Genomic DNA, 25,479 nt, shown 5'->3' on the forward strand with positions numbered 1-25,479 from the left:
CAACATGCCCCCCTCCTCCCTCCTGAGCTATATGGACAGAACTAATGACCAACATGCCCCCTCCTGCCTCCTGAGCTATATGGACAGAACTAATGACCAACATGCCCCCCTCCTCCCTCCCCCTGAGCTATATGGACAGAACTAATGACCAACATGCCCCCCTCCTCCCTCCCCCCCTGAGCTATAAGAACAGGACTAATGACCAACATGCCCTCCTCACTCTCCTGCCCTATCTGAACAGAGCTGGACATTAACTTTTTTTTAGATTTCATATTTTTCTTTTGATTTTCTTTTTCCTGCATATCCTTTTTTTTTGTTTTCTTATTGTTATGTTGACTGACGCATAATTTGTAATAAAATGCGAAGCCAAAATAAACAAATTCCCAAACCTTGAGCCTTTTTTGTTCTTAAAAGTATCACACACTCACAGACGTGTATATATTTTATAATATGATGTTACCTAAGCAAGATCAACCAATAAAGGAGTGGCCTCATCTTCCCTCCCCCAACCCATCCTCCCCTAGAGAGAGAAACATTAAAGCACTGTGCAAGCTCTGCTTACACCCAATTTCCTTCCATCCAATCAGGCGTTCCCTGAGTGCTGACGGACAGGCCGGGCTGCCTATGTGGAGCCTGCAGGATGGGAGGAGGGAGAATTTCAGCCACTCTGTCCCTTTAAAGCCCCCCTCGCCTCTCTGTCATGCCCTGCACATCAAACAGGAAGTGAACCTATTTTCCAGCCCAGAGTTGTCTCCCAACCAGAACCAGATGTCCAGAACCTTCGACCACCTCTCTCTCCTTTCCAGGTACGGCTCTCCGTCCTGGGCCTCCAAGACCCACTTCGGAGCCCTCCTGAAGCTCCGGGCCAACAGCAGAGCTGGAGACCACCTCAAAGATCTACCCAGCTTGCTGGAGGCTGCAGGGCTCTTCACCAAGTCGCCCTCCTGTGGGAAGGCAATCATCCAGGAGGCCCCCAGAGACCCGGGCCTCTCTCTTTACCATTCCCCGACCGTTGACCTCAAAATCCCCCAGGTGAGAGGCCTTGGAGGCCTGGGGATGGACTTCTGCTTGGGCTCCCTGAGCTCTGATCCCTACAGGCTCCCCAGCCACCACTGTGAGAACAGCCTGGGGAAGAGGCAGAGGTCCATCCTGCCCAAACACAGCCGCCTGGGAAGCAGTGGAGGAGAGAGGGAGTACTGGGCTTCATCCGATGCCGAGCGCCCTGCCTCTGGGGGGCAGTATCCTACCTTTGACCCCGAGGCAGACCTCAGCAACATGCATCTGAGGAAAAAGAGGGGACGATACCGTCAGTACAACGCAGAGCTGCTAGAGGAAGCTATCGGAGTGGTGATGGAGGGGAAGATGAGCGTGTCCAAGGCTCAGACCGTCTACGGGATCCCTCACAGCACGCTGGAGTATAAAGTCAAGGAGCGCCTTGGCACCCTGAAACATCCACCCAAGAAGAAGCTGAAGTTGATGAGCCATATGGATGAACCGGAGGCCCCAGAGAGCCAAGAAGTTCTGTATGCGACCATGGACTTTCAGTCTGTGTCAGCATCCGGAGAGAACGGCAGGCAGCTGCTCAGTACACGCCTCTCCCCAGACGAATAAAGTCACGATTGAAAGAGATTCAGTACTTGATGATATGTGATGTTTTTTCCCAGAACAGGTAATCGTTTGCATTTGCCAGGCAGTGGCAATGACCGAGGAGTCTATCAGGGGAGGACGGCTCATAATAATGTTTGGAACAGAGCAAATGAAATGGCATCAAACCATGTGTTTGATACCATTCCGCTCCAGCCATTACCACAAGCCTGTCCTCCCCAATTAGGGTGCCACCAACCTCCTGTGGAGTCTATATAGCTAGTACACAATTGATCAGTTAGGTATGTTGATTTATTCCAAATGCACTTCTACTTACTGTGATCTACCCCGTGAATCAATCTGATCTATTCATCTTAGCTCTTTAATTGTTTCAATATGTTTGGTAAGCCTATAAGTAGCTGTTGTCTAAATCAATCAAACAATTGTCTCTGCCCCTCGACGTTGTCCTAGACATTGTTGAAACACTCCATATTTGAAATATGTTTTGGCAGTGTTTTATGAAGCTTGTCTGTGCTGTATAAGGATATCAAACAATATTTTAACGGTTCATCCTGAAACTGCTTTAGATACGGTGCTAACATAATCTAATATTTTTACTATTTGACTAATATAAAGTGTGATGTGTTGGCAAAATTGCAATTGGACCAAGCCCAATTGTCTTCAGAGTTCTATATTGATCAGTGGCGCCCCTTACTGTCTTCTAGGAGTACTCTAGTTATTGCAGCACTTCGGGTTGAACCAACAGCTTGCAACCCAGGTCCTGTAGAACTACAGGAAATGTATGGTCTTATTGGAGGCCAGCTGAATTAAAAGCCTGCAGACCTTGTAGCACCAAGGTTGGAGACATTTGGGTTGGATTCACCAACCTCATTTCTTTGTTTGGGTCATAATGATGACTCATTCTCAGCCCTCGACATGTAGAATCAAGGCTTATTTCTATTTGAAACTCTATTCATATTTGACCACCTAAATGGGGGTTTTATAATGTTTATTTTACTTTGTCAACCAGTGTTTTGACTTTAAGCTCACAATCTCTTTCCCTGTCACTGTTCAGCAAATGCACACCTGAGATTGAATAGACCAAACTACAGCAGAAAGAATGTGGTTGCAAGGATGCCTGCAACTACTGAAAATCCTAATGTGAGGTTGTATGTTTTTGTTTGTTGGGAGAACAGATTCCTCTGTCTGCAATTTCACCACCTCCTTAGTTACCAACCAAACCTCAGATATAGACGTGTTGGCTGTTGAGCTACAAAATCACTAGAGAAACTGGTTTGGCCTAGATTGTTGACACGTAAACTATATTTTGTCTCAAATGTGTATTGAAACGTACATTTGCACAATGAGCACTTTTCTCTGAAATACATGTCAGTTGTTGGTGAGCTAGTGAATTTTGGCTTTATTAGCATAGATGTGACATCAGTCAAAACACCTCAAAACAAGACATTGTCTTAAAGAGAACAAACTAGCTAAAACACGCCACCCACAATTCCCCAGGTGGCAGTTTCTTGTCATTGTTGCTAGCAGTCTGGCCATCCAGAATCACACGACTTCTGCCTCATTGAAGCCTGCACATTGTTTTTGTGACGCAAGCTAACCGTTTATACTCTCCAAAAGCACGGCAGAGTTACAACCACTCAATGTCTCTCCGCTGTGTGACTGGGACATTTCTTTACCTGTGTTTACCTGTAGCCTTCACCACAACTCAGGGTAATGTTTGTGTGTGGCTGCAGTACTTGTGTGAATGTGTATATTTCTATCTTTATCAGAAATGTATATACTATGTTAGATATCTATACACAAACATACCTCACTCAGATGTATATCTCCTACTTATTTCCATGCCTCTTGTATCTTACTCAGAATCATCTGAAAAGGGGTAAATTTTCATTTTGTTGTTGTCTGTGAACAGACACTTTCGGGATGTCTTACCATTGACTGATAAATATATGACTCTTATCAGATGTTCTCACAACTTACCTTAACCGAGCATTTGTTTACCGGTTTGAGCCTCCTGGACAGTTGAAATCTGTGCGGCGCTGCAGTTAGCACAACAAACTTCAGGTGTGAAGTCTGGTAGTTTCGTTACGTCCACTGATGTCTGTCCCTGCTTAACAGAAGAAGACCAGGACAAGGGACAGGTGGAAATGTTTGTTCTTAAAACATTTTAAAAATATATTGTATTTATGTATTTAAGGATTGGTTTTATTCACGTGTTCGCTTGCAGCTTTATGCTGCAGTAAATTGATGAGTCTCAACGGTTTCAAAGGTTTCGCCATGTGGCGCATAGCACTAAGGAAATGATTTGGAGAAGTGTAGAAAATGATGAAGCCCATTGCAGTTTAAACATCGTGATGTTTTTAGAAAACATCACATTCAATGGATGCCGTATTTGCTCCTCCTTGGTAATACCGACCAATGACAATTTATGGAAATCTCAGAATTGTACACAATGTTTACTTATCTAATTCTACAATCAGAACTAGAATCCAAATACTCATCGTGACTTGAACGCTCTGAAGCAGCAACATGGCGTCCCGCTGTGAATTTGGCAAAACTGCTGTGAGTACTACTTACCCTATCGACAGTTATACCTCAGGACATTTCCAAATATTAGACCAAGCCCCTATTCTCCTTGTATAAGGTTTCTATTACAGTCCTGGTTTTAATACTGTCATCAGACAGGTTGTATTACTACAGTTCTGGGGAAATATTTATAGTTAACAAGAGTGTAAGATGTTTATTTCTTACTCTTGACCCAGTAAGTTCTTATGCATCATTTTTGAGACTCATGTAAATTAAATATTTAGACAGTTAAAAGTTTGATATTGGCCCACCGTGAACACACAGCTACAAACTCTTAGACAATTGGTCAAACTTAACTGATATCACATGAAATGCAAAAAAACAAGAACTTTCCTTAAGCAAGGCTGGTCCTATGGTCTCCTTTTCAGTTTTTATTTCTTTTATTTGGACATTTCATTTCAGAATCTCTGACATACACCTGAAAGACTAAAGGAAATATAAGTATAGTGAAAATAAATATAGTTGACTACTAGGTTAACTAATTATTATGAATCTACTGTAATTGTTACTTTTTAAATGTGCAATGTATGTCAGTCAAAAGCTTGTACACACCTACTCATTCAAGGGGTTTTCTTTATTTTTTAAACTATTATTGTACAATGTAGAAAATAGTAAAGACGTCAACTATGAAATATCACATGTCAAAAAATGCAGTAACCAAAAAAGCTATTTTATATTTGAGATTCTTCAAAGTAGCCACCCTTTGCCTTGCTGATACCTTTGCAAACGCTTGGCATTCTCTCAACCAGCTTCAGGAGGAAGTCACCTGGAATGCATTTCAATTAACAGGGATGCCTTTTTAAAAGTTAATTTGTGGAATTTCTTTCTTAATGCATTCAATCATTTGTGTTGTGACAAGGTAGGGTGGGTATACAGGGAGAGCCCTATTTGATAAAAGACCAAGTCCATATTATGGCAAAAACAGTTCAAATAAGCAAAGAGAAATGACAGTCCATCATTACTTTAAGACATGAAGGCCAGTCAATCTGGAAAATTTTAAAGAACTTTTCTGCTGCAGAGGATACATTTATTAGAGTTACCAGCCTTAGATAATCAGGCCTTCATGGCCAAATTACTGCTACTAAAGGACACCAATAAGAAGTGGAGACTTGCTTGGGCCAAGAAACGCAAGCAATGGACATTAGATCGGTGGAAATCCGCCTTTGGTCTCAGTCCAAATTTGAGATTTTTGTTTCCAACTACCGTGTCTTTGTGAGACGCAGAGTAAGTGAACGGATGATCTCCGCGTGTGTTTGTCCCACCGTGAACCATGGAGGTGTGGGGGAGCTTTGCTGGTGACACTGTCTGTGATTTGCTGGTGACACCTGTGATTGATTTAGAATTTAAGGCACACTTAACCAGCATGGCTACCACAGCATTCTGCAGCGATACGCCATCCCATCTGTTGATTTTCAGCAGGACAATGACCCAAAACACCTCCAGGCTGTGTAATGGCTATTTGACCAAGGAGAGTGATGGAGTGCTGCATCAGATGACCTGGCCTCCACAATCACCCGACCTCAACCAATTTGAGGTGGTTTGGGATGAGTTGGACCATAGAGTGAAGGAAAAGTAGCCAACAAGTGTTCAGCATACATTGCAACTCCTTCAAGACTGTTGGAAAAGCATTCCTCATGAAGCTGGTTGAGAGAATGCAAAGTGTGCAAGCTGTTGTCAAGGCAAAGGTTTGCTTCTTTGAAGAATCTCAAATATAGAAAATATATACTTTTTAAAATTTTACTACATGATTCCATATGGGTTTTGATGTCTTTGCTATTATTCTACAATTTAGATGATAGTAAAAATAAAGAAAAACCCTTGAATGAGGTGTCAACATTTTTGACTGGTACTGTATATGTAGAAATCTTTTGAACTTGCAAACCAACTGTGATAACCCTCAAGTCGAGACATGCTTCACTGTAGTTGCAATAGATTTGGGTTATGATTTCATTTTGTAATTGGTCATCGGAAACCAATCAAGATTACGTCTTTGTTTTGAGGATGAGTCTGTTTTATTAGTGGATTCGATGGGATTGACAACAAAAAGGTCAACAAATCCAAGTGAGTTACTTTTTAATCAAATTAAACAGTTGCAAGGCTTCTCTGTGTTACCATGACAACCACGGAGCCTTGCTCCTAAGTAGAGTCTGGACATTTAGAAATCCAGATACTGAGACAAGATTAGACTATTTGGAGAGAAATTCAAGGCTTTGTTTTTTTTTTATTAGACTTTTTCATGCGGTCCGTTCTTCCACAATACACACACAGTTTCCGTGTTAACACAACCCTTGTGGAACTTGTTTTGATGTTAAAATGACAGAAATCCATAGCAGCCACTCTGTTGGTTTCTGCTACCTCATCTGTATAAAAGGACTGAACCTGCATCAAATACATCTTACTTCTTGAGGCAGTATGGCGCAATTTCCCATAAACACAAGCGAAGGATATGGGCCAACGCTTTTTTGCAGTACGTGTTGAACTCCGCTAGCTGTTTGTTGACTCGCTGCTTTAGATGTATGCCCTAATCTTGTTGTCAACAGCTTTGCGATTTGCTGTCCATGGCCCATCAGGTTAATTACGCTACAAAATGATTTATGTATGAAGTTGTGAATACCACTTGGCAAAGGTTGATATTAGCAAATATTTTCTTGGTTGAGATCTATTATACAAGACTACTGGAAATTGAAGGATGTGGTTGGTCCACTTTTTTGTAAATATTTCAAGGTTCTGTAAAAGTTAAATGCATCCTAATTGACTCTTTCATATTTTAAAGGTGAGGGTGTTACTGTTTTTCAATCTTTACACACAATATCCCATAATGAAAAGCAAAAACATGTTTTTATACATTTTTGCAAATGTATCAAAAAAACACTGAAATATCACGTTTACATAAGTATTTAGACCATTTAATCAGTACTTTCTTGAAGCACCTTTGGCAGTGATTACAGCCTCAAGTCTTCTTGGGTATGACGCTCTCATTCTTCTCTGTAGATCCTCTCAGGCTCTGTCCGGTTGGTTGGGGAGCGTCACTGCACAGCTATTTTCAGGTCTCTACAGAGATGTTCGATCGGGTTCAAGTCCAGGCTCTGGCTGGGCCCACTCAAGGACATTCAAAGACTTGTCCTGAAGCCACTTCTCCATTGTCTTGGCTGTGTGCGTAGTGTCATTGTCCTGTTGGAAGGTTGATAATGGCACCAGAGGGGCGGGCTGCCGTTTTACAGGCTCATGGACATCAGAACAGTGCTTACTCACCTCGAACTGGATGAGCATTATTTTTTCTTTAATGAGTCCGACGCGAAGCATATACTGCTATGTCAAGACACGGCCCAAATCCCCGTCATCCTCGTGGGGAACAAAATGGAGATAAAGGGGGAGGAGGGCGGGGTGCCTTGTAAGAATTCACCGACGAGTAGATAAACCATCACTACCCTCTGTATTATTGGCCACCGTGTCATCATTAGAAAACAAACTGGACCATCTACGATTTTCACCAGTGACACGCTCAATATGGAAGATGTCAGATGACATGGATGCTGCACTACAGGACTGTTTTGCTAGCTGTGGAATATGTTCTGGGATTTATCCAATTGCATTGAGGAGTACACCACCTCGGTCACCGGCTTCATCAATAAGTGCATCAACGATGCCGTCCCCACAGTGAACGTACATGCATATCCCAACCAGAAGCCATGGATTATTGGCAACATCCTCATCGAGCTAAAGACTAGAGCTGCTGCTGTTGTCCAGTACGTACGCTCCTAAGAAATCCCGCTATGACCTCAGACAAACCACCAAACAAGCAAAGCGTCAATACAGGACTAAGATTGAATCCTAGTACACTGGTTCAGACGCTTGTCGAATGTGGCAGGGCTTGAAAACTATAATGGACAACAAAGGGAAACCCAACCACAAGCTGCCCAGTGACGTGATTCAACCAGGTGAGCTAAATGCCTTTTATGCTCGCTTCGAGGCAAGCAACACTGAAGAATGCTTGAGAGCACCAGCTGTTCTGGACAACTGTGTGATCATGCTCTTCGTAGCCAATGTGAGGAAGACCTTTTTAAACTGGTCAACATTCACAAAGCCGCGGGCCAGATGGATTACCAGCAAGTGTACTCAAAGCATGCACAGACCAACTGGGAAGTGTCTTCACTGACATTTTCAACCTCTCCCTGACCAAGTCTGTAATAACCAATGGAGTCAAGTACTTTAGTACTTTTAAAGTATCTGTACTCTACTTTATATTTGAACTTTTACTTCACTACATTCCTTTTTACTCCATACATTTTTCCTGACGCCCAAAATACTTTTTACACGGTGAATGCTTAGAAGGACAGGAAAATGATCCAATTCACACACTTATTTCTCCCTCAATGTGAGAAAGACAAAGGAGCTGATTCTGGACTATAGGAAAAGGAGGGCCGATCAGGCCCCAATTAACATAAACTGGGCTGAAGTGAAGCGGGTCAACAAACTATCATGGTCCAGACACACCAAGACAGTTGTGAAGGGGACATGACAACACCTTTTCTCTCAGGAGACTGAAAAGATTTGTCATGGGTCCCCAGATCCTCAAGGTTCTTTAAATGCATCATCAAGAACATCCTGACAGGTTGCATCACTGCCTGGTATGGCAACAGCTTGGCATCTGACCGTAAGGAACTACAGAGGGTAGTGTGTACGGCCAAGCACATCACTGGGGCTTCCTGACATCCAGGACCTATACTAGGCAGTGTCCGATAAAGAGGCCAAAAATTGTCAGACTCCAGTCACCTAAGTCCATAGACCGTTCTGTCTGCTACCGCACGGCATGCGGTACCGGAGCACCAAGTCTAGGACCAAAAGGCCCCTTAACAGCTTCTACCCCCCAAGCCATACCCCCCCCTTTTCTTTATACACTGCTGTTACTCGCATTTATCTGTGCATAGTCACTTTACAAATTACCTCGACAAACCTGCACCCCCGCACATTGACTCTGTACCGGTACCGCCTGTACATAGCCTCTTTATTGTTATGTATTTAAAAAAATGTTATTTAACTTTTTTTATTTTCTTAACATTGCAGTTCAAGAAATTATTATTATTAAGGGCTTGCAAGGTTGTATTCGGTGCATGTGACAAATACAATTAGATTTGAATCTTGGACCCAGTCTGAGGTCCTGAGCACTCTGGAGCAGGTTTTCATCTAGGATCGCTCTGTACTTTGCTCCGTTCATCTTTCCCTCGATCCTGACTAGTCTCCCAGTCCCTGCCACTGGAAAACTCTCCACAACATGCTGCCACCACCATGCTTCACCATAGGGGTGGTGCCAGGTTTCCTCCAGACGTGTCGCTTGGCATTCAGGCAAATGAGCTCAATCTTGGTATTCATCAGACCAGAGATTCTTGTTTCTCATGGTCTGCATATATATATTATTATATTATTATTATATTATATTATTATATTATTATTATATTAGATTCTTGTATTTTAGGTGCCTTTCGGTAAACTCCAAGCGGCCTGTCTTTCCTTTTTATCCGAGTGGCTTCTCTCTGGCTACTACATAAAGGCCTGATTGGTAGAGTGCTGCAGAGATGGTTGTCGTTCTGGAAGGTTCTCCCATCTCCACAGTTACTCTGCAAAAACCAAGCCTGGAGCTCTGTCAGAGTGACCATCGGGTTCTTGGTCACCTGCCTGACCAAGGCCCTTCTCCCCCAATTGCTCAGTTTGGCTGGGTGGCAAGATCTAGGAAGAGTCTTGGTTGTTCCTAACTTATTCTATTTAAGAATGATGGAGGACACTGTGTTCTTGGCGACCATCAATGCTGCAGATTTTTTTTGGGTCTCCTTCCACAGATCTGTGTTAAGACACAATCCTGTCTGAGGCTTGGTTTTTGCACTGTCAACTGTGGGACTTCATATATACAGGTGTGTGCCTTTTTATAAATCATGTCCAGTCAATTTAATTTACCACAGGTGGACTCCCAAGTTGTAGAAACATCTCAAGGATGATCAATGGAAACAGGATGCACCTGAGCTCAATGTTGAGTCTCATAGCAAAGGGTCTGAATTCTTATGTAAATAGAGTATTTCTGTTTTAAAATGTTAAATTTGCAAACAATTCTAAAAATGTGTTTTCGCTTTGTCATTATGGGTTATTGTGTGTAGATTTAAGACATTTTGGAATAAGGCTGTAACGTGGAAAAAGGGAAGGGGTCTGAATATTTCCAGAATGTACTGTATACTAAAACCTCATGCACTACTATTAAAGTTTGGGGTCACTTAGAAATGTCCTTGTTTTTGAAAGAAAAACACTTTTTGACCATTTCAAATTGATCAGAAATACGGTGTATACATTGTTAATGTTGTAAATGACTATTGTAGCTGGAAACTGGAATAAAATGTAATAACTACATAGGCTTTCAGAGGCCCATTATCAGCAGTCACTCTTGTGTTTCAATGCCACGTTGTGTTAGCCTTTTTAAAATGATAAACTTGGACTAGCTAACGCAACGTGGCATTTGAACACAGGAGTGATGGTTGCTGATAATGTCTGTAAACTTATGTACAGTGGCTTGCGTAAATAGCCCCGTGGCATTTTTCCTATTTTGTTGCCTTCCAATTACAACCTGGCATTCAAGTGTATTTTTTGGGTGGTTTGTAATCATTTGATTTACACAACATGCCGACCATTTTGAATATGAAAAAATATTTTTTTTATTGTGAAATGAGACAAACAACTTGAGCTTGCATAACTATTCAACCCCCCCCCCCCAAAGTCAATACTTTGTAGAGCCATCTTTTGCAGCATTCACAGCTGCAAGTCTCTTTAGGGATGTCTCTATAAGCTTGGCACATCTAGTCACTGGGATTTTTGCCCATTCTTCAAGGCAAATCTTCTCCAGCTCCTTCAGGTTGGATGGGTTCCCGCTGGTGTACAACAATCTTTAAGTCATAGCACAGATTCACATTGGATTGATGGCTTTGACTAGACCATTCCAAGACATATGTTCCATCTTAAACCACCTAAGTGTTGTATTAGCAGTATACTTAGGGTCATTGTCCTGCTGGAAGGTGAACCTCCATCCCAGTCTCAAATCTCTGGAAGACTGAAACAGGATTCCCTCAAGAATTTTCCTGTATTTAGCGCCATCCATCTTTCCTTCAATTCTGACCAGTTTCCCAGTCCCTGCTGATGGAAAAACATGGGACAGCATGATGCTACCACTAACATACTTCACTGTGGGGATGGTGTTCTCGGTGTGATTAGGTGTTGGGCTTGCGCCAGACAAAGCATTTTCCTTGATGGCCAAAAAGCTACATTTTAGTCTCATCTGACCAGAGTACCTTCTTCCATATGTTTGGGGAGTCTCCCACATGCCTTTTGGTGAACACCATATGTGTTTGCTTATTTTTGGCTTTTTTCTGGCCACTTCCAGAAAGTCCAGCTCTGTGAAGTGTATGGCTTAAAGTGGTCCCATGAACAGATACTCAAATCTCCGCTGTGGAGCTTTGCAGCTCCTTCAGGGTTATCTTTGTTGCCTCTATTATTAATTCCCTCCTTGTCTGGTCCGTGAGTTTTGGTGGGAAGCACTCTCTTGGCAGGTTTGTTGTGGTGCCATATTCTTTCCATTTTTAAAATAATAGATTTAATGGTGATTTGTGGGATGTTCAAAGTTTCTGTTTTTTTTATAACCCAATCCTGTTCTCTACTTCTCCACAACATTTTCTCTGACCTGTTTGGAGAGCTCCTTGGTCTTCATGGTGTCGCTTGCTTAGTGGTGTTGCAGACTCTGGGGTCTTTCAGAACAGTTGTATATATACTGAGATCATGTGACACATCATGTGACACTTAGATTGCACACAGGTGGACTTTATTTAACTAGGTGACTTCTGATGGTAATTGGTTGCACCAGATCTTATTTAGGGGCTTCATAGCAAAGGGGGTGAATACATACATACACACACCACTTTTCAGTTTTTTATTTTTTATTTCACCAATTTGGACTATTGTGTTTATGTCCATTACATGAAATCCAAATGAAAATCTATTTTTAAATTGCAGGTTGTAATGGAACAATGCCAAGGGGGATGAAGGCTTTTGCAAGGCACTGTAGATATTCTGCCGTTTCCAGCTACAATACTCATTTACGACATTAACAATGTCTACACTGTATTTCTTATCGATTTCATGATATTTTAGTGGACAAAAAAATTGCTTTTCTTTTCAAAATCAAGGAATTGTCTAAGTGACCCCAAACTTTTGAACGTGTGTGTTACTTGATACATAGTTATATTTAGCTCCTATCACAGATCCAGGGAGGTAGAAAACAGCTGATGTCAAAACTGCTTTTCTAATTTCCATTCCTCTGTTTTGAGTGGATGCTTTACGATGGTATGATTCCGTATGAAAGCGGTCTTCATAAAGGCCTTTGATTAAAGACTTTAAGCTGATGTGTACATACACTTTGGGTTGTTGTACATACACTTTGGGTTGTTGTACATACACTTTGGGTTGTTGTACATACACTTTGGGTTGTTGTACATACACTTTGTCTACTTATTTAAAGTACTTGTGTATTCATTTCTGAAGACTAACTTCAATATACTTTTTACTTTGAAATACCTTTTATGTTTTGGGCAATGTATGAAGGACTGAGATTTTGAATTATTGGCGGTGTGGATTCAAGATACTGTTCTATATGTGAAGTGGAATTAGTTTGATCCTGTAGGTGAAGGATTGGTTGAAAACACTGGTGTATGGAAGGCAAATTATTGTCACAGACAACCTTTGAGACTTGAATTCTTAGTCATCCCGGCCATGATCTATACAATGACCTACTTAAGATTTGTGTAATGAACTCATAGTAGTATATGTATATAGTATATGCCATTTAGCAGACGCTTTTATCCAAAGCGACTTACAGTCATGTGTGCATACATTCTACGTATGGGTGGTCCCGGGGATCGAACCCACTATCCTGGCGTTACAAGCGCCATGCTCTACCAACTGAGCTACAGAAGGACCATACCATGTGTTCAAATTATTTTTACTCTATGTATTATACGGTTTAAAAGGTGTATTTCCATCTTTTTTGTGCGTTTGTGAAATATCTTCCCCTTCTGTTATTCTTGCTGCTGTTGTCTCTTGCTCTATTTCTGCTCGTCTCTGCCGTCCACTCTCTTTTGTTGAGAACACAAATGTGTGAATTGTCATGTACACATATTCAGATTATTGTGGTCAGATCTTAACTTACAATGTTGAAAGAAAAGTGGAGAGAGCGAGACATAGAAACCCTCAGGGACAACACACCCCTCACTCCTTCAGGTACGGTCTACACATTTAGACATAGCAGCAACTTAAAGTTCTGTAAAATAAAAAACACCCCTCACTCCTTCAGTTACTGTCTACACATTTAGACATAGCAGCAACTTAAAGTTCTGTAAAATAAAAAACAATCACCAAAAAACAGGTCAGATACTAATTGATGCTTAACAGTGTCTGTTTCAGTTTATCTTTTTATTTGCATGTGGATTTGGGGGGGCGTGGGGGTTTCTTTGACTGAAGCTGATCCCACAAGTGAGTTAAAAAAAACATCCAATTGAACCTCTGCGTTTTTTTTCTTCGTTTTTATATATTTTTTATTTAAACACAATGAATGTCAATGTAAACTCCGTTCAGGTAAGATATTAGCCAAACCACATTAATCTCTCCTGCTCATAGTGCCTCAGACACCATAGTTATCACACTCCGTTGATAATTAACTACTGTTTAACAGAATATGTTTGAACCTACTCTCTGAGCATCTGTGAACAATGTGAATCCTGAAGAAAAAAAAATAGTGCATTTTGGTCTAATTTCTAAACTGATGTAGCTGGACAACTCGTTAGTTGAACCTTCTGAGTGCAAGGTATCGTTAAAGAAAAGATTCAAAGTGGTCTTTCTGCATATGTATTGATTGAACAGAAGAAGAGATTCTGACTTGCGATTCCTTTTGTTGGCAGATTGATTTTGTTAATGTCCTCTTTGAGCAGTCCCTTCTATTCCCTCGCTCTAAACCCACTGGATTTAGAGCTGGTTTTGGTAGTCTACATGGTGCTGCTTGTCTCTACGGCTTGTAGATTAAGACTGTTCCATAGGAAGTCTGCCATAGCAAGTTATTCCTTTTAAAACGTTTGAAAGCAGCTCTTTTCAACCCTATACGGTGGACTAATTGTGATGACTTGCAATGCGTGGAACAATACACGTCAAACAAAGGACTGGGAGGCTTTTCAAAAATAATTAAATACAAAATATTTCATACGTTTTATTTCCAGCTTAAGTGGGCTATAAGCAATTCAGTTTCATATGTAATGCCTCGGATTCGTTAGTCTCAATGGCTAATGTATTCAGATGCTCAGATAACAACAGGTACACACAAACCTAACAACCTCATTTCAATAATTGCCATTTGCACAGTTTGGCAGATTTTTTTTGTTTTCTATTGTAATTTATTTCTGAATGTTTTTTGGGGGGTTACTATGTTATTAGAACTTGGCTATGGTCCAAGTGTCTTTGTAGTAGAGAACTTAATGATCACTAAGTTAATTTGGTTGCACTGGTCAATTTTCATTTTTGTGAATGCAATTTTGGTTTGACAACTTTACTAATAAAATATGACTGCTTCTTATATGCCCCTTTATAATATTTGAACTGAAGTGGTTGATATGATCTCCATTTTGTGTGTGTTGCATTGAACCCGGGGCACCAATGATTGTCTTTGTGTGAATTTACTCAATGTATCCTTTAAGGAAAAACATGCCATTTTGAAAAAGATGAATTCTAACAATGTAACAGGTCAAATTCACTGGACGAAATATTCACTTATTAAAATCACCTATTCTTCTAATAAATTTTGTGAAAATGTAATGTTCTCTGTTGTCTTTTTCAAACAAACACTTAGCATTGGATTTTTCAAAATTTTGTAATGGCCTTGATTTTTGTTTCATAAAATGACTAGATTAAATGTATTTAAATACTAAATACTGTGTATCTAATTATACACTGCTACTCATTGCTTTCAAATGTCTCATTAGGCCAACTCTGTGAATACTTGTATTTTGCTAAAGACATATTTAACAATGCTCATGAGCGTCTCATTCCTCCCACACAGTTAGAAACCGTGGCTGGTAATAAAGGTCATATTGTAATAATAATAATAATAATATATGCCATTTAGCAGACGCTTTTATCCAAAGCGACTTACAGTCATGTGTGCATACATTCTACGTATGGGTGGTCCCGGGGATCGAACCCACTATCCTGGCATTACAAGCGCCATGCTCTACCAACTGAGCTACAGAAGGACCATTGTCTGACTCAGTCATTAATTGGGTTGATATTAAGTTATATTTTTATGCAACTCGAACAATATTTCGGCCTTAACTCTTGTTAAACTCTGGTGTGTCAATAGTATCAACATGTGAACATTTTCCACCAGCAGTGTGGATGATAAGCCTCATGGTTCTGTCTATGAAATAATTACCTGGGAATGGTGTCAGCAAGATGGACCAACAGACGGGCTTTGATGATGACCACTGCTTCTTTGTTGTCATGGATCCATGTTCATTCTATAGATTTGATTGAATGTGAGGATATCCTGGACTGATGGAAATTCTGACATGGACAAAGTGAAATCAATACATTTGGTTTAGGGTTTACAAAAACCGAACGTGATTGAATTGTGGGTCAGTTACTGTTCCCCATGTTTATTCTGGCAGTTTGTATCCCTTCACATTTATATCCATATCATTTTTCTCTTAGCATGTAACCCAGCCCTGTATGTTGCATTTTCATGATAGCATTTCTTTCTGAACTATAGAAAAATAATTCATTTAGATGGGTGCTGTGAATACTTTAATCATCTTCATAGGGAAAGGGATTTAAGAAGCTGCCATCCAGCAGGATAAATGCATTAAGTACCTACAGCTAGTGTTGGGCGTTATTCACATTTTCATACCTTCATAGCATGCCTGTGCCATCCTTGGTTACACCGTATTACCGGTGGTAAATACAAGGGGCGACATTTAAAAAAATAAAATAAAATAAATAAAATAAAAAAAGAAGCCCCCAAAACATAATTTAATTAATACTAAGGAATTCCCATAGCGGATGCTAGGTAAATGCTAACGAGCGCATGCAAACTAATTGCAAGGACAGACAACCCAGCTCATGAAGTTATGCATGTTTTTCAAAGGGCTACTCAGTTTGCTGCACACACAAAACTATTAGACAGCAGGGATCTTAATCTAGGAGGGGAATGTCTCTTCAGTTACCAAGATTCAAGAAGCTTGATGTTGCAAGCGAGTCACTTGGCTAGCAAATTAGCAAACCGAATACACCGCTGGAGAGAATTTATCTTTAGTTAGAACTATTAAGTAACTAAGATGTGTTGCTGACAAACATGAGCAGTGAATTTGTAACTTGATCACCTCTCTAAATTGCGCTGCAGAGGTATCACTCGCCTCATGAAGCTTCTGTTTGCTGGTTGTGCTTCATTGTAAACAAACACATGACTCACTCAATCAGCTGTTTTGGTGAACTACCGGTAAGCTTCATCATGGAAACATGATCTAACTGGCTGAAATAAAGAATACAATCTGTAAACTAGTGAACTACTCCCCTCTGGGCACAGATATAGGGTACCCCTCGGCAGGAAAAACATCTACACAATCATTTGTGCCAGGTGTGATATCCTTCCTAAATAGCTTGGGCTAATCTTCCTATCGTATTTAAACGGAACTTTAAACGTGTACATGACACTGCAACAAAATGTCCCCATGGGGACAATAAAGTCAGTAAGTAAGTTGACTGCAGGTATTTATTGGAAAAAGTAGAAATATCCACATTTAAAAAAAAATATATTCTACAGTATTGAAATCATACTGTGGGTATTTCAAAATACCCCGGTATACAAGACATACCGCCTCACCCTACCTATCGCTACAACTCTCATAATCCATGTGGGCTTCATATGTTTTAACCTTGAGTTTGACTTCTCTTTATCCTTCTAATAACCTTTGATTGAAAATGAATTCATATGCTTTTGGACATTTTTTGTAAGCGTACGTGTATATTCATGACAACGATATAAACATCCTTGTCCTGTTTGTCTTGCAGTGAATGTCTGGAGCTGACGACAGAAAAGGCCCGGGACCTGCAGTCCACCTCCACGCTGGAGGAGTTCATGACCAAGCTCTGTCTGCACCACCAGAGGCAGATTGTCGACGCTCTGGGCTTCCTACAGACAGAGGTCTGTATAGGCATTACTCTCATTGTGCATTTTCAATTCGGTAAAATTTTACAGAAAGTTATTTTCCCTGTAAGTAAATCGCAAATCACACACAACAGAGGATGCATACATACGTAAGTCGCTCTGGATAAGAGCGTCTGCTAAATGACTTAAATGTAAATGTAATACGTAAACAAGAAGATACCGCACAGCAGAGGAGGTAAATAAGACAGAGGTACTGTCGAGTGATTGTTTTGTCCAGAGCCATGTATATAGAGAGTTGGGTCAACTTTTTGAATACTGTTCTAGTACATAGTATTATTGAAATGTTCCCCATGTAATGTTGAGGCGCTAACATGGCAGCCATAGACTGTTGTAGTCATAGCCTCTAGTAATTTAATAGGATCTCTGACATAAACCCTCAGTTCCAAGTTCCAAGTCCAAACCAGTGTAATTTGAATGAATGGCTATAGAGGCTTAGGTGATGCATTTCCTGCTTTTTACTTATACAGGAAATTAAAGGCATTTAATGTTTCAGAAATTGTCACCTGAAAATATTGTTCTATAATTATAAATACAGTTTATACAGGTTTTATGACAATTATGCACCAATATTTTGTTTGTCTAAATAGCCTCTAAAACTGCCAATTGGCAGTGATTTTATTTTTCTCCCTAAGTTTTCTGAACATTTTATTTATTTTATTTTGTGTTATCGCTGGACTATAAAAACACTGGCGAATCAGCTCCAAGGAATTTTCATTTAGGAAATCTGTTCTACAGTATGCCTACGCATCGTAGAGAGATATTTGATTGTATACAAATGCAAGCAAGGTTTGAAATGATCATGTTTTAGTCAAATATTATATATGTTTGGGCTTCTTGCGGACAATTTGCAGTCTGCAAATTATTTGTAATTATGTTCCGGTCCCTTGACCATGCGCTCAAGAAAATATCGTCCCACGGCTGAATCTAGTTGATGATCCCTGCACTAAAATATATGTAAACAGACAATAAATGTCTGGATGTTTGTTTTCTTGGAATGATGTGTCTCATTATAAGATACAATATCAGTACTTGTCGGATTTACAACTTGTCTAAGTCCTGTCATCAACTGATTTCAGCCGATTGACTGCATTGTTTGAATGGAATGTTGGCATATTGGCTGTTAATTTGAAAACATTTGGAATCATTCCACTAAAACTGTCTGGCTAGCAAGCAAAGGTAATGTGCAAATAATATTTTACACCATTGTATCACAGCACTGGCTGACCATGGTTGACCAGCTTCCTTACCAAAATGGATGCCATTTTATACTGTCATAAGGTTAATGTTCATTCTAATATTCTAATTCCTAAATCTATAGTTGTAGTGTAAATTCAACAATTCCATAAACCTCAATGGCAAAACTCTATACAGTGCTCTGGATTTGTCTATGTAAAAACTAAACTGAGGTATTGAATAACCCCATGGTGGTTCTTGTTCTAGGTTAAGGCTATATCCTCCTCCAGTACTTCGCTAGCTTCTGCCTCCAAACCCTCTTGCTCAGTGGAGCACGGAGCCCTCCAGGGTCCTAGCCCTGCACCTTGCCTGCAGACCCCAGAGAGGGTGAGGACTGGTCACAAACTTCCCCTGGCTTCCACTCCAAAAGGATCGACGGAGGGGCAAGAAAGGTTGGTAGCCCCAGAGCAGACTGCTGTGTTAAGAAATGTTTCTGGGGCCGCTGGACCGGTCTTGGATCTCCGTAAACCTGGCCCAGGGGAGTCTAAGACTTTGGCAACACTGTTCAGGAGCGCAGATAACAGTGTGAGTAAACGTCTTAGTGACCATGCTCCGCTAAAGATCAAAATCATGAAGTCCAGCAGCCTGGCTGATGGTAAAAAGCTATCCTGTGTGCTCACCACCTCTCTTCCTGCTGGCGCCGGTACTTTGGAAGAAACGCAGGGCATTTCTGACTCCTCAACCAGAGCAGATACTTACAGTGCTGGACAAGGCTCCTCTGTGAAAAGGCACGATCATGCTGATCGCTCAACAAGACAAAGAGGCTCCATTGAACATACCAAAGACACGCTGGTCAAACAAAGTCCACCTGAAAAGACCCCCAACAACATACCCCCAGTTTCCCCCGGGACAGCAAGGAAGACCATAAAGGGTTCTTCCTACCATCGGCCTAGGGCCACTTCCTCAGTGTGTCGGTTTGTAACCGACCCTGATCTCGGCCACTGCGACATCGTCTACATCGACAAACCAATCACAGAGTGTTTCCGGGAACGGCAGCACCGTCTGCTCCCTCGACGCAACGCCAGGAAAAGCACCCGAGGTCACATGTATGTGGAAGAAATGTGGGAGCTGAAGACTGTCCGTACATTAGCTAAGACGTCTGCCCGCAATGATAGTGGCAACTGTCCCGCTCCAATGCCAGAGCCCATCACTCTGGTCACACCTAAACAGGTGCTTGGCAAGCCTGAGGGACTACCTCTTGTGGATATGCCTTTTGTTGAAGGTTTTGTGGAGACGGTCAGTCAGAAAACTCCTTCTGAGCTTCCAGCTGAAAGTGAGGTGTCGGGGGATGTGGAGGCTGCAGCAGCATCAGCCAGTGAGATGGCACTGATTGTTGAGACTAGTCAGACAGACCAGAGTCAGTGCAAAGAGCAGACTGCCCCTCCACCTCCTTCACAGAGTCCCCCAGTGGATAACGAGCAGAGTACAGGGAAGAACTCGGAGCAGCCAAGGCGGAGCGTAGCACCAGAGGATAATCTAGCTCAGACTGTGGTCGAGACACCAGATCAGGATTTAAACAGTATACACAATTACATCGTTTTAAGTGAAAACCCAGAGCAGGTGGTGATGGGGAAAGATGTAAACTTATTACAGGACAAGACATCAGAAGAAGCTGAGCTTGGCCAGGATATGCTGCAGAGTGTGCCAGAGGGCCAGAAAGTTGTCTCTGAAACCCAACAGGAATCTGCATCACTGACCCCTTCCCTGGAGAGCAATGAAGACAAGGAGGTAGTGAGTGCAATTGACAAAGAGGTAGTGGGTGCAGGTGCAGTTGACAAAGAGGTAGTGGGTGCAGGTGCAGTTGACAAAGAGGTAGTGGGTGCAGGTGAAGTTGTCAAAGAGGTAGTGGGTGCAGGTGCAGTTGACAAAGAGGTAGTGGGTGCAGGTGCAGTTGACAAAGAGGTAGTGGGTGCAGGTGCAGTTGACAAAGAGCAGGCCATGCCTCTGGAACCTCAAATTTCAATTGACCAGAAACTGTCTGAGGGCTCTGGAGGAGAAGGAAATGCTGGCATGGAGGTTCCCGCGGAGAGTGAAAGGATAGACGTGCAGGAAACGGGCGAGGTTGAACCAGACTTGGCTCCAGGCGATGGCGACAATGTGCCTGAAGAGGAAAAGACACATGTTGATTCGTCCTCTAAAATGGTCAGTAAGGCAATTGAGAGAGAATTGCCTCTCAGGCGTTCTGAAAAACAGGGTATTCCAGCACGAGTGATTCCTTCAAGGGTGAAGGAAGCTGCAGTGATTGATACAGAGAGTATGATTATATGTGGATATGTGAATGGTAGACCTATTGGACATTCTGACAGATGTTTGCGTGAACGGCCAGCCAGAACCACCCCAGAGTCTACTCCAACTAAGACTAAACGCCCCACTAAGGCGTCTCTGAAACAGACTGAGAACCCTTCTGAGAACACGGCTGAGATTCCACAAGTCTCACCTGAGACTCCTCTCACCCCGATCCCTGCTGGGGAAAGCGTCAAAAGCCCTTCGTCGAAGCGCCTCACCAAGGCCTCCCTGAAACAATCTGAGAAATATTCTGAGAACATGCCAGAGGTTCCTCAAGTCTCACTCTCTTCAGCTGAAGTGATCAAAAGCCCTGTGTCCATACGGCCCAAAAGAACCCCTAAAGCTAAAATCACTCAGAACCTGCCTGACACACAGACCCCTGCTGAAACAAGCCAGAACATGTCTGACACAAGGACCCCTATTGCCCCTATAACAGCAAGCCAGAGCATTCCTGACACTCCTCAAGTCCTAGACACACCAATCAACTCCTCCAGGAGACCTGAGTCCAGACAACCCCTCAGATCTGCCAGACTGCAACAGGCAGCAGCTGTTGCCTCCCCTCTCGTCCCTGACGCCTCATCTCTCATCCCTGACGCCTCACCTCTCATCCCTGACGCCTCATCTCTCATCCCTGACGCCTCATCTCTCGTCCCTGACGCCTCCCCTCTCGTCCCTGACGCCTCCCCTCTCGTCCCTGACGCCTCCCCTCTCGTCCCTGACGCCTCCCCTCTCGTCCCTGACGCCTCCCCTCTCGTCCCTGACGCCTCCCCTCTCGTCCCTGACGCCTCCCCTCTCGTCCCTGACGCCTCCCCTCTCGTCCCTGTCCCCTCCCCTCTCGCCCCTGACGCCTCCCCTCTCGTCCCTGACGCCTCCCCTCTCGTCCCTGTCGCCTCCCCTCTCGTCCCTGTCGCCTCCCTCTCGTCCCTGTCGCCTCCCCTCTCGTCCCTGTCGCCCCCCTCCCCCCTGTCGCCTCCCTGTCCCTGTCGCCTCCCCCTCGTCCCTGTCGCCCCCTCTCGTCCCTTTCGCCTCCCCTCTCGCCCCTGTCGCCTCCCCTCTAGTCCCTGTCGCCCCCCCTCTCGTCCCTGTTGCCGTCCCTGACGCCTCCCCTCTCGTCCCTGTCGCCTCCCCTTCTGTTGAAGGGGCTGTTACTTTTATTGTTGCCCCAGAACCGTCTACCTCCCTCCCACTCCCCTCCACTGAGCTCAACCCTTCCCTCCCCATTGCCTATCCTCTTCTTCCTATTGTCTCCCATCTCTTCCCTTCATCTCATCAAAACAGTGCAGTCACCCAGAGCTCTGCAGAGCTGAAAGTTCAAAAAGCTCAGCCAGCTCCAAATGCCAAACCCAGCGAGACAGAGAAAACAGCAGAGGAAACTAGGGTGCAAACTAGACCGAAGCTCAGGTCGTCAATGATGGTAGCAAAGGAAGTTGAAATTGTTGAGAGTCAGCAAGTTAGCAGTGAGGATTCTGCTCTCACAGAGGGTACAACCATTAAAAAGAGTGAGGCCCACACACAAAGTAGTCCACTAAGAAGCAAAAGAACTCTCAAAAAGGATGGAGAATCAAGAAAATTGACTTTGCTGAAAAACTCAGAGGAACCTACTTTGCAAAAGAAGACAGAGGCACCAACTTTAATGGATAACAAAACTTCATCTGAATGTTCCAGTAGGTCTTCCGTCAGCAGTGCTTCAGACAAACCTGGGCGAATGCCATTGAGGAGTGAGAGTAGTAAAACGGACGTGGCCAGCCAGTCCATTACCCTGGCAACCCCACCGACCCCAGTGGAGAACAGAAAGTCAGCTTTGAGGGCCCAGAGGTCGCCCACACCCTCGACCAGTGCTCCAATCACAGCTGAGAAATGGAGTGAAGTGGCATCTCCCATTAGGCTGAAATCCCCAGTGAGACTCCCATCACCAATCAGGTTCAAATCAGAGAGGATCATCAAGTCTCCATTGAGGGAATCACCTTTGCTGGACAGTTCCCCTCTGCCCTCCAGCTCAGTCACTCCTCTCCTCCTGCCCAAGCTGGAGCTTCCAGTACAGACTCGACACAAGTTCCTGGAGTTACTGGATGTAGTGGAAAACCAACAGAAAATCTCCTCTTTGAACACCAGGTTCGATAAGATGCAAAGAGGCTGGGTCCAGATGGACAAAGAGGGACATCCAACGCCAAGACACAAAAATAAGGCAGACAGACAGGCAGCGATATGGAAGAGTAAGCGCAGGGTTCGCAAGCCCAAGTCTTCGGATCATCAGAGGTACTCGCTAGTTCAAATGCTTTTCAAGAACGATTTGGACCTAGCCAGCATTTGCCACTGGTACATGGAGTCAACAGAAACCCAATCGCTGGTCATCGTAAAGAAGGTGAACACGCGTCTTCCCTCTGAGACCCAGCTGCTCTTCCCCGGTATGTCCCAAAGGCCATCTCAAGGGGTCTTCCCTAGCCTTCAAGCTGAGCGCTTGAAGAAACACTTGAAGAAGTTTGCCATGGCTTCCCCTGTGAAGAGCAACCCCAAGAGTCAGAAGCTGATTGCTAAAGCCCTGGAGCAGGAGGTCAGTACAAGTATGCCCAAAGGGAAGGAAAAGAGAGAGCTGACTACAGCTACCCGGATCTCCACCAAAGCCTATGTTTCCTCTGCAGAGGCACAGGTACAACCAGCCGATGGCCAGAAGGCCTCAGTGAAGGCCAAGAACCCAGCCAGCGCCCGGATCCTAAGGAAGTACTCCAATATAAGGGAGAAGATGCAAGGTCAACAGAGCTCCAAGAATCCGAAAGGGGCCCCAAGAAAAGAGCTTGAAGTTTCCAAAGTCAAACCCTCTAAACCCCCAAAGAAAAAATTGGCAAAACCGTCAAAATTGAAACCGGCCATTTCCCAGAGGCAGAAATCATCCGTTTCTGGTGATAAATGTGTAAAGGAGACAAGTGTAGTAAAAACAGAGCGAGCACAGCCATCTCCTAGTAGAAAGCCTCCAGTAAAAGCTGCTGTCCTGGAGAGATCAGTCAAGATCAGCAGAAGCAGTAGAACCTTAAGAGATCTCAGTAGGAAAGAGAGTGCATCACCACAGAGGTCTCCCCAAAGAGTAATGACTCCAAAAGCACAGAAAAACACCCCTTCTCCTGCCACCGTCCTGAAGACAGGCTTTAACAAGCAGCAGGTTGGAGCAGAGAAGGCAGTGGTGGATAAGACTATGGCAACAAAAGGTCAAACAAAGAGACCCTCTCAGAGTAGAGTCTTTGAGACTAAAGTCACTGAAAGTAAAGGTACTGAGCGCAATGGCGCTGAAAGTGCTGCAGAGACTCCTCAACAGAACATGGACGTCAAAGCACCAGGTTCTCCTGACCAGGTTCTCACTAGGTCACAGAGGAAGATGGAGGCCACTCCACCCCCCTCCGTCCCTCAGAGTGCAAGCCCTAAGCCTGCCACTAAGAAAGCAAATGAACATGCTCAGAGTGGAACTCCTAAGGGTGCCACAAAGAGAGCTCTGGAGCCTACACATACTGTTAGTACAAGCCCTAAGCCTGCCATAAAGAGAGCCAGTGAACCTGCTCAGAGCGGAACTCCTAAAGGTGCCACAAAGAGAAGCCAGGAGAGCCCACAGACTCCAGCCAAGCGCACCAGGACATCCCTACAGAAATAAAGCTTGTGTGCAGACATGGACTGTAACAGCCAATCTGATGACATTTAGTTGTTTTGTTTTTTTCTGGAATATAATAGAAAGGACTGGTAGTATCTATTTTTGTGTGTACTTCCCAAGCGGTGTTGGTAAATGATCGTTTGGAAGGAGATCGACATGCTGAAGAAAGAGGAAAAATAGTGCTTTTGTCTTGTTTAGTGTTGTCTAACTGGCCTGGAGATGTATCTTATTATAAGGGTATATCTGCATTGTAAACATGTAAGCCATTTTATTTTGGGGTTTGATGCAGAGCTGATTAGTTATTCAGACTACAGCATGCCAGGTCCTCCACCTTTGTTTGTCCAAGTTTTTTATATCATAGTGTCTATTCCACGGTTTGAAAAATAGGGAGGTTTACTGGCATGACAACATCAGCACCATGTTGCTACGAAATAAATGATGATGTTCTCTGACTGTAGCACAGCTCAGGTTTCACTGAACATTCTCTTGGAACTATAGCCTATATTCATCAATGTCTCCCGCCCATCTCGCAATCAAGGAGTTTGTGACTTTGTGATCAGGTGCCTTATTTATCAGATGTGCGTTGACAACAGGTGAAGACTAAGTTTTCTGGCCATTGACAGACACATGTACTGTAGGAAGAGTGAGAAAGGGAGCTTTCTAGATATGGATTTGGTGCAGGTCAGCGCACGTTGTCATGTTGGGGTCCTTCACAGGTTAAACTCTTCTCCGGTTATCTTGTAGATCTGGTCATTTGTTCAAGACCTGCACCATATTTGTGGATTTGTGCGTCTTAATGCACAACTTCCCTCCATGTTCCCGAGTCTCCTCCGTCTTCCTA

The 25,479-nt window shown here is 43.1% G+C and overlaps 1 protein-coding gene across 1 annotated transcript in view; it reads left to right on the forward strand.

The window, feature by feature from the left end:
- LOC124039044 (mediator of DNA damage checkpoint protein 1-like) overlaps positions 1-25,212 on the forward strand; it is a 67,937-nt gene extending 42,725 nt beyond the window's left edge. The window contains exons 7-10 of the mRNA XM_046354925.1: positions 588-1,610; positions 17,329-17,461; positions 18,926-21,889; positions 21,978-25,212. Of these exons, the coding sequence (XP_046210881.1) occupies positions 588-1,610; positions 17,329-17,461; positions 18,926-21,889; positions 21,978-24,641 (6,784 nt within the window). The 3' untranslated portion in view covers positions 24,642-25,212. The remainder of the gene's footprint in view (positions 1-587; positions 1,611-17,328; positions 17,462-18,925; positions 21,890-21,977) is intronic.
- Positions 25,213-25,479: the final 267 nt, after the last annotated feature.

The sequence above is a fragment of the Oncorhynchus gorbuscha genome, linkage group LG07, assembly GCF_021184085.1.
Source record: "Oncorhynchus gorbuscha isolate QuinsamMale2020 ecotype Even-year linkage group LG07, OgorEven_v1.0, whole genome shotgun sequence".
Lineage (NCBI taxonomy): Eukaryota > Metazoa > Chordata > Actinopteri > Salmoniformes > Salmonidae > Oncorhynchus > Oncorhynchus gorbuscha.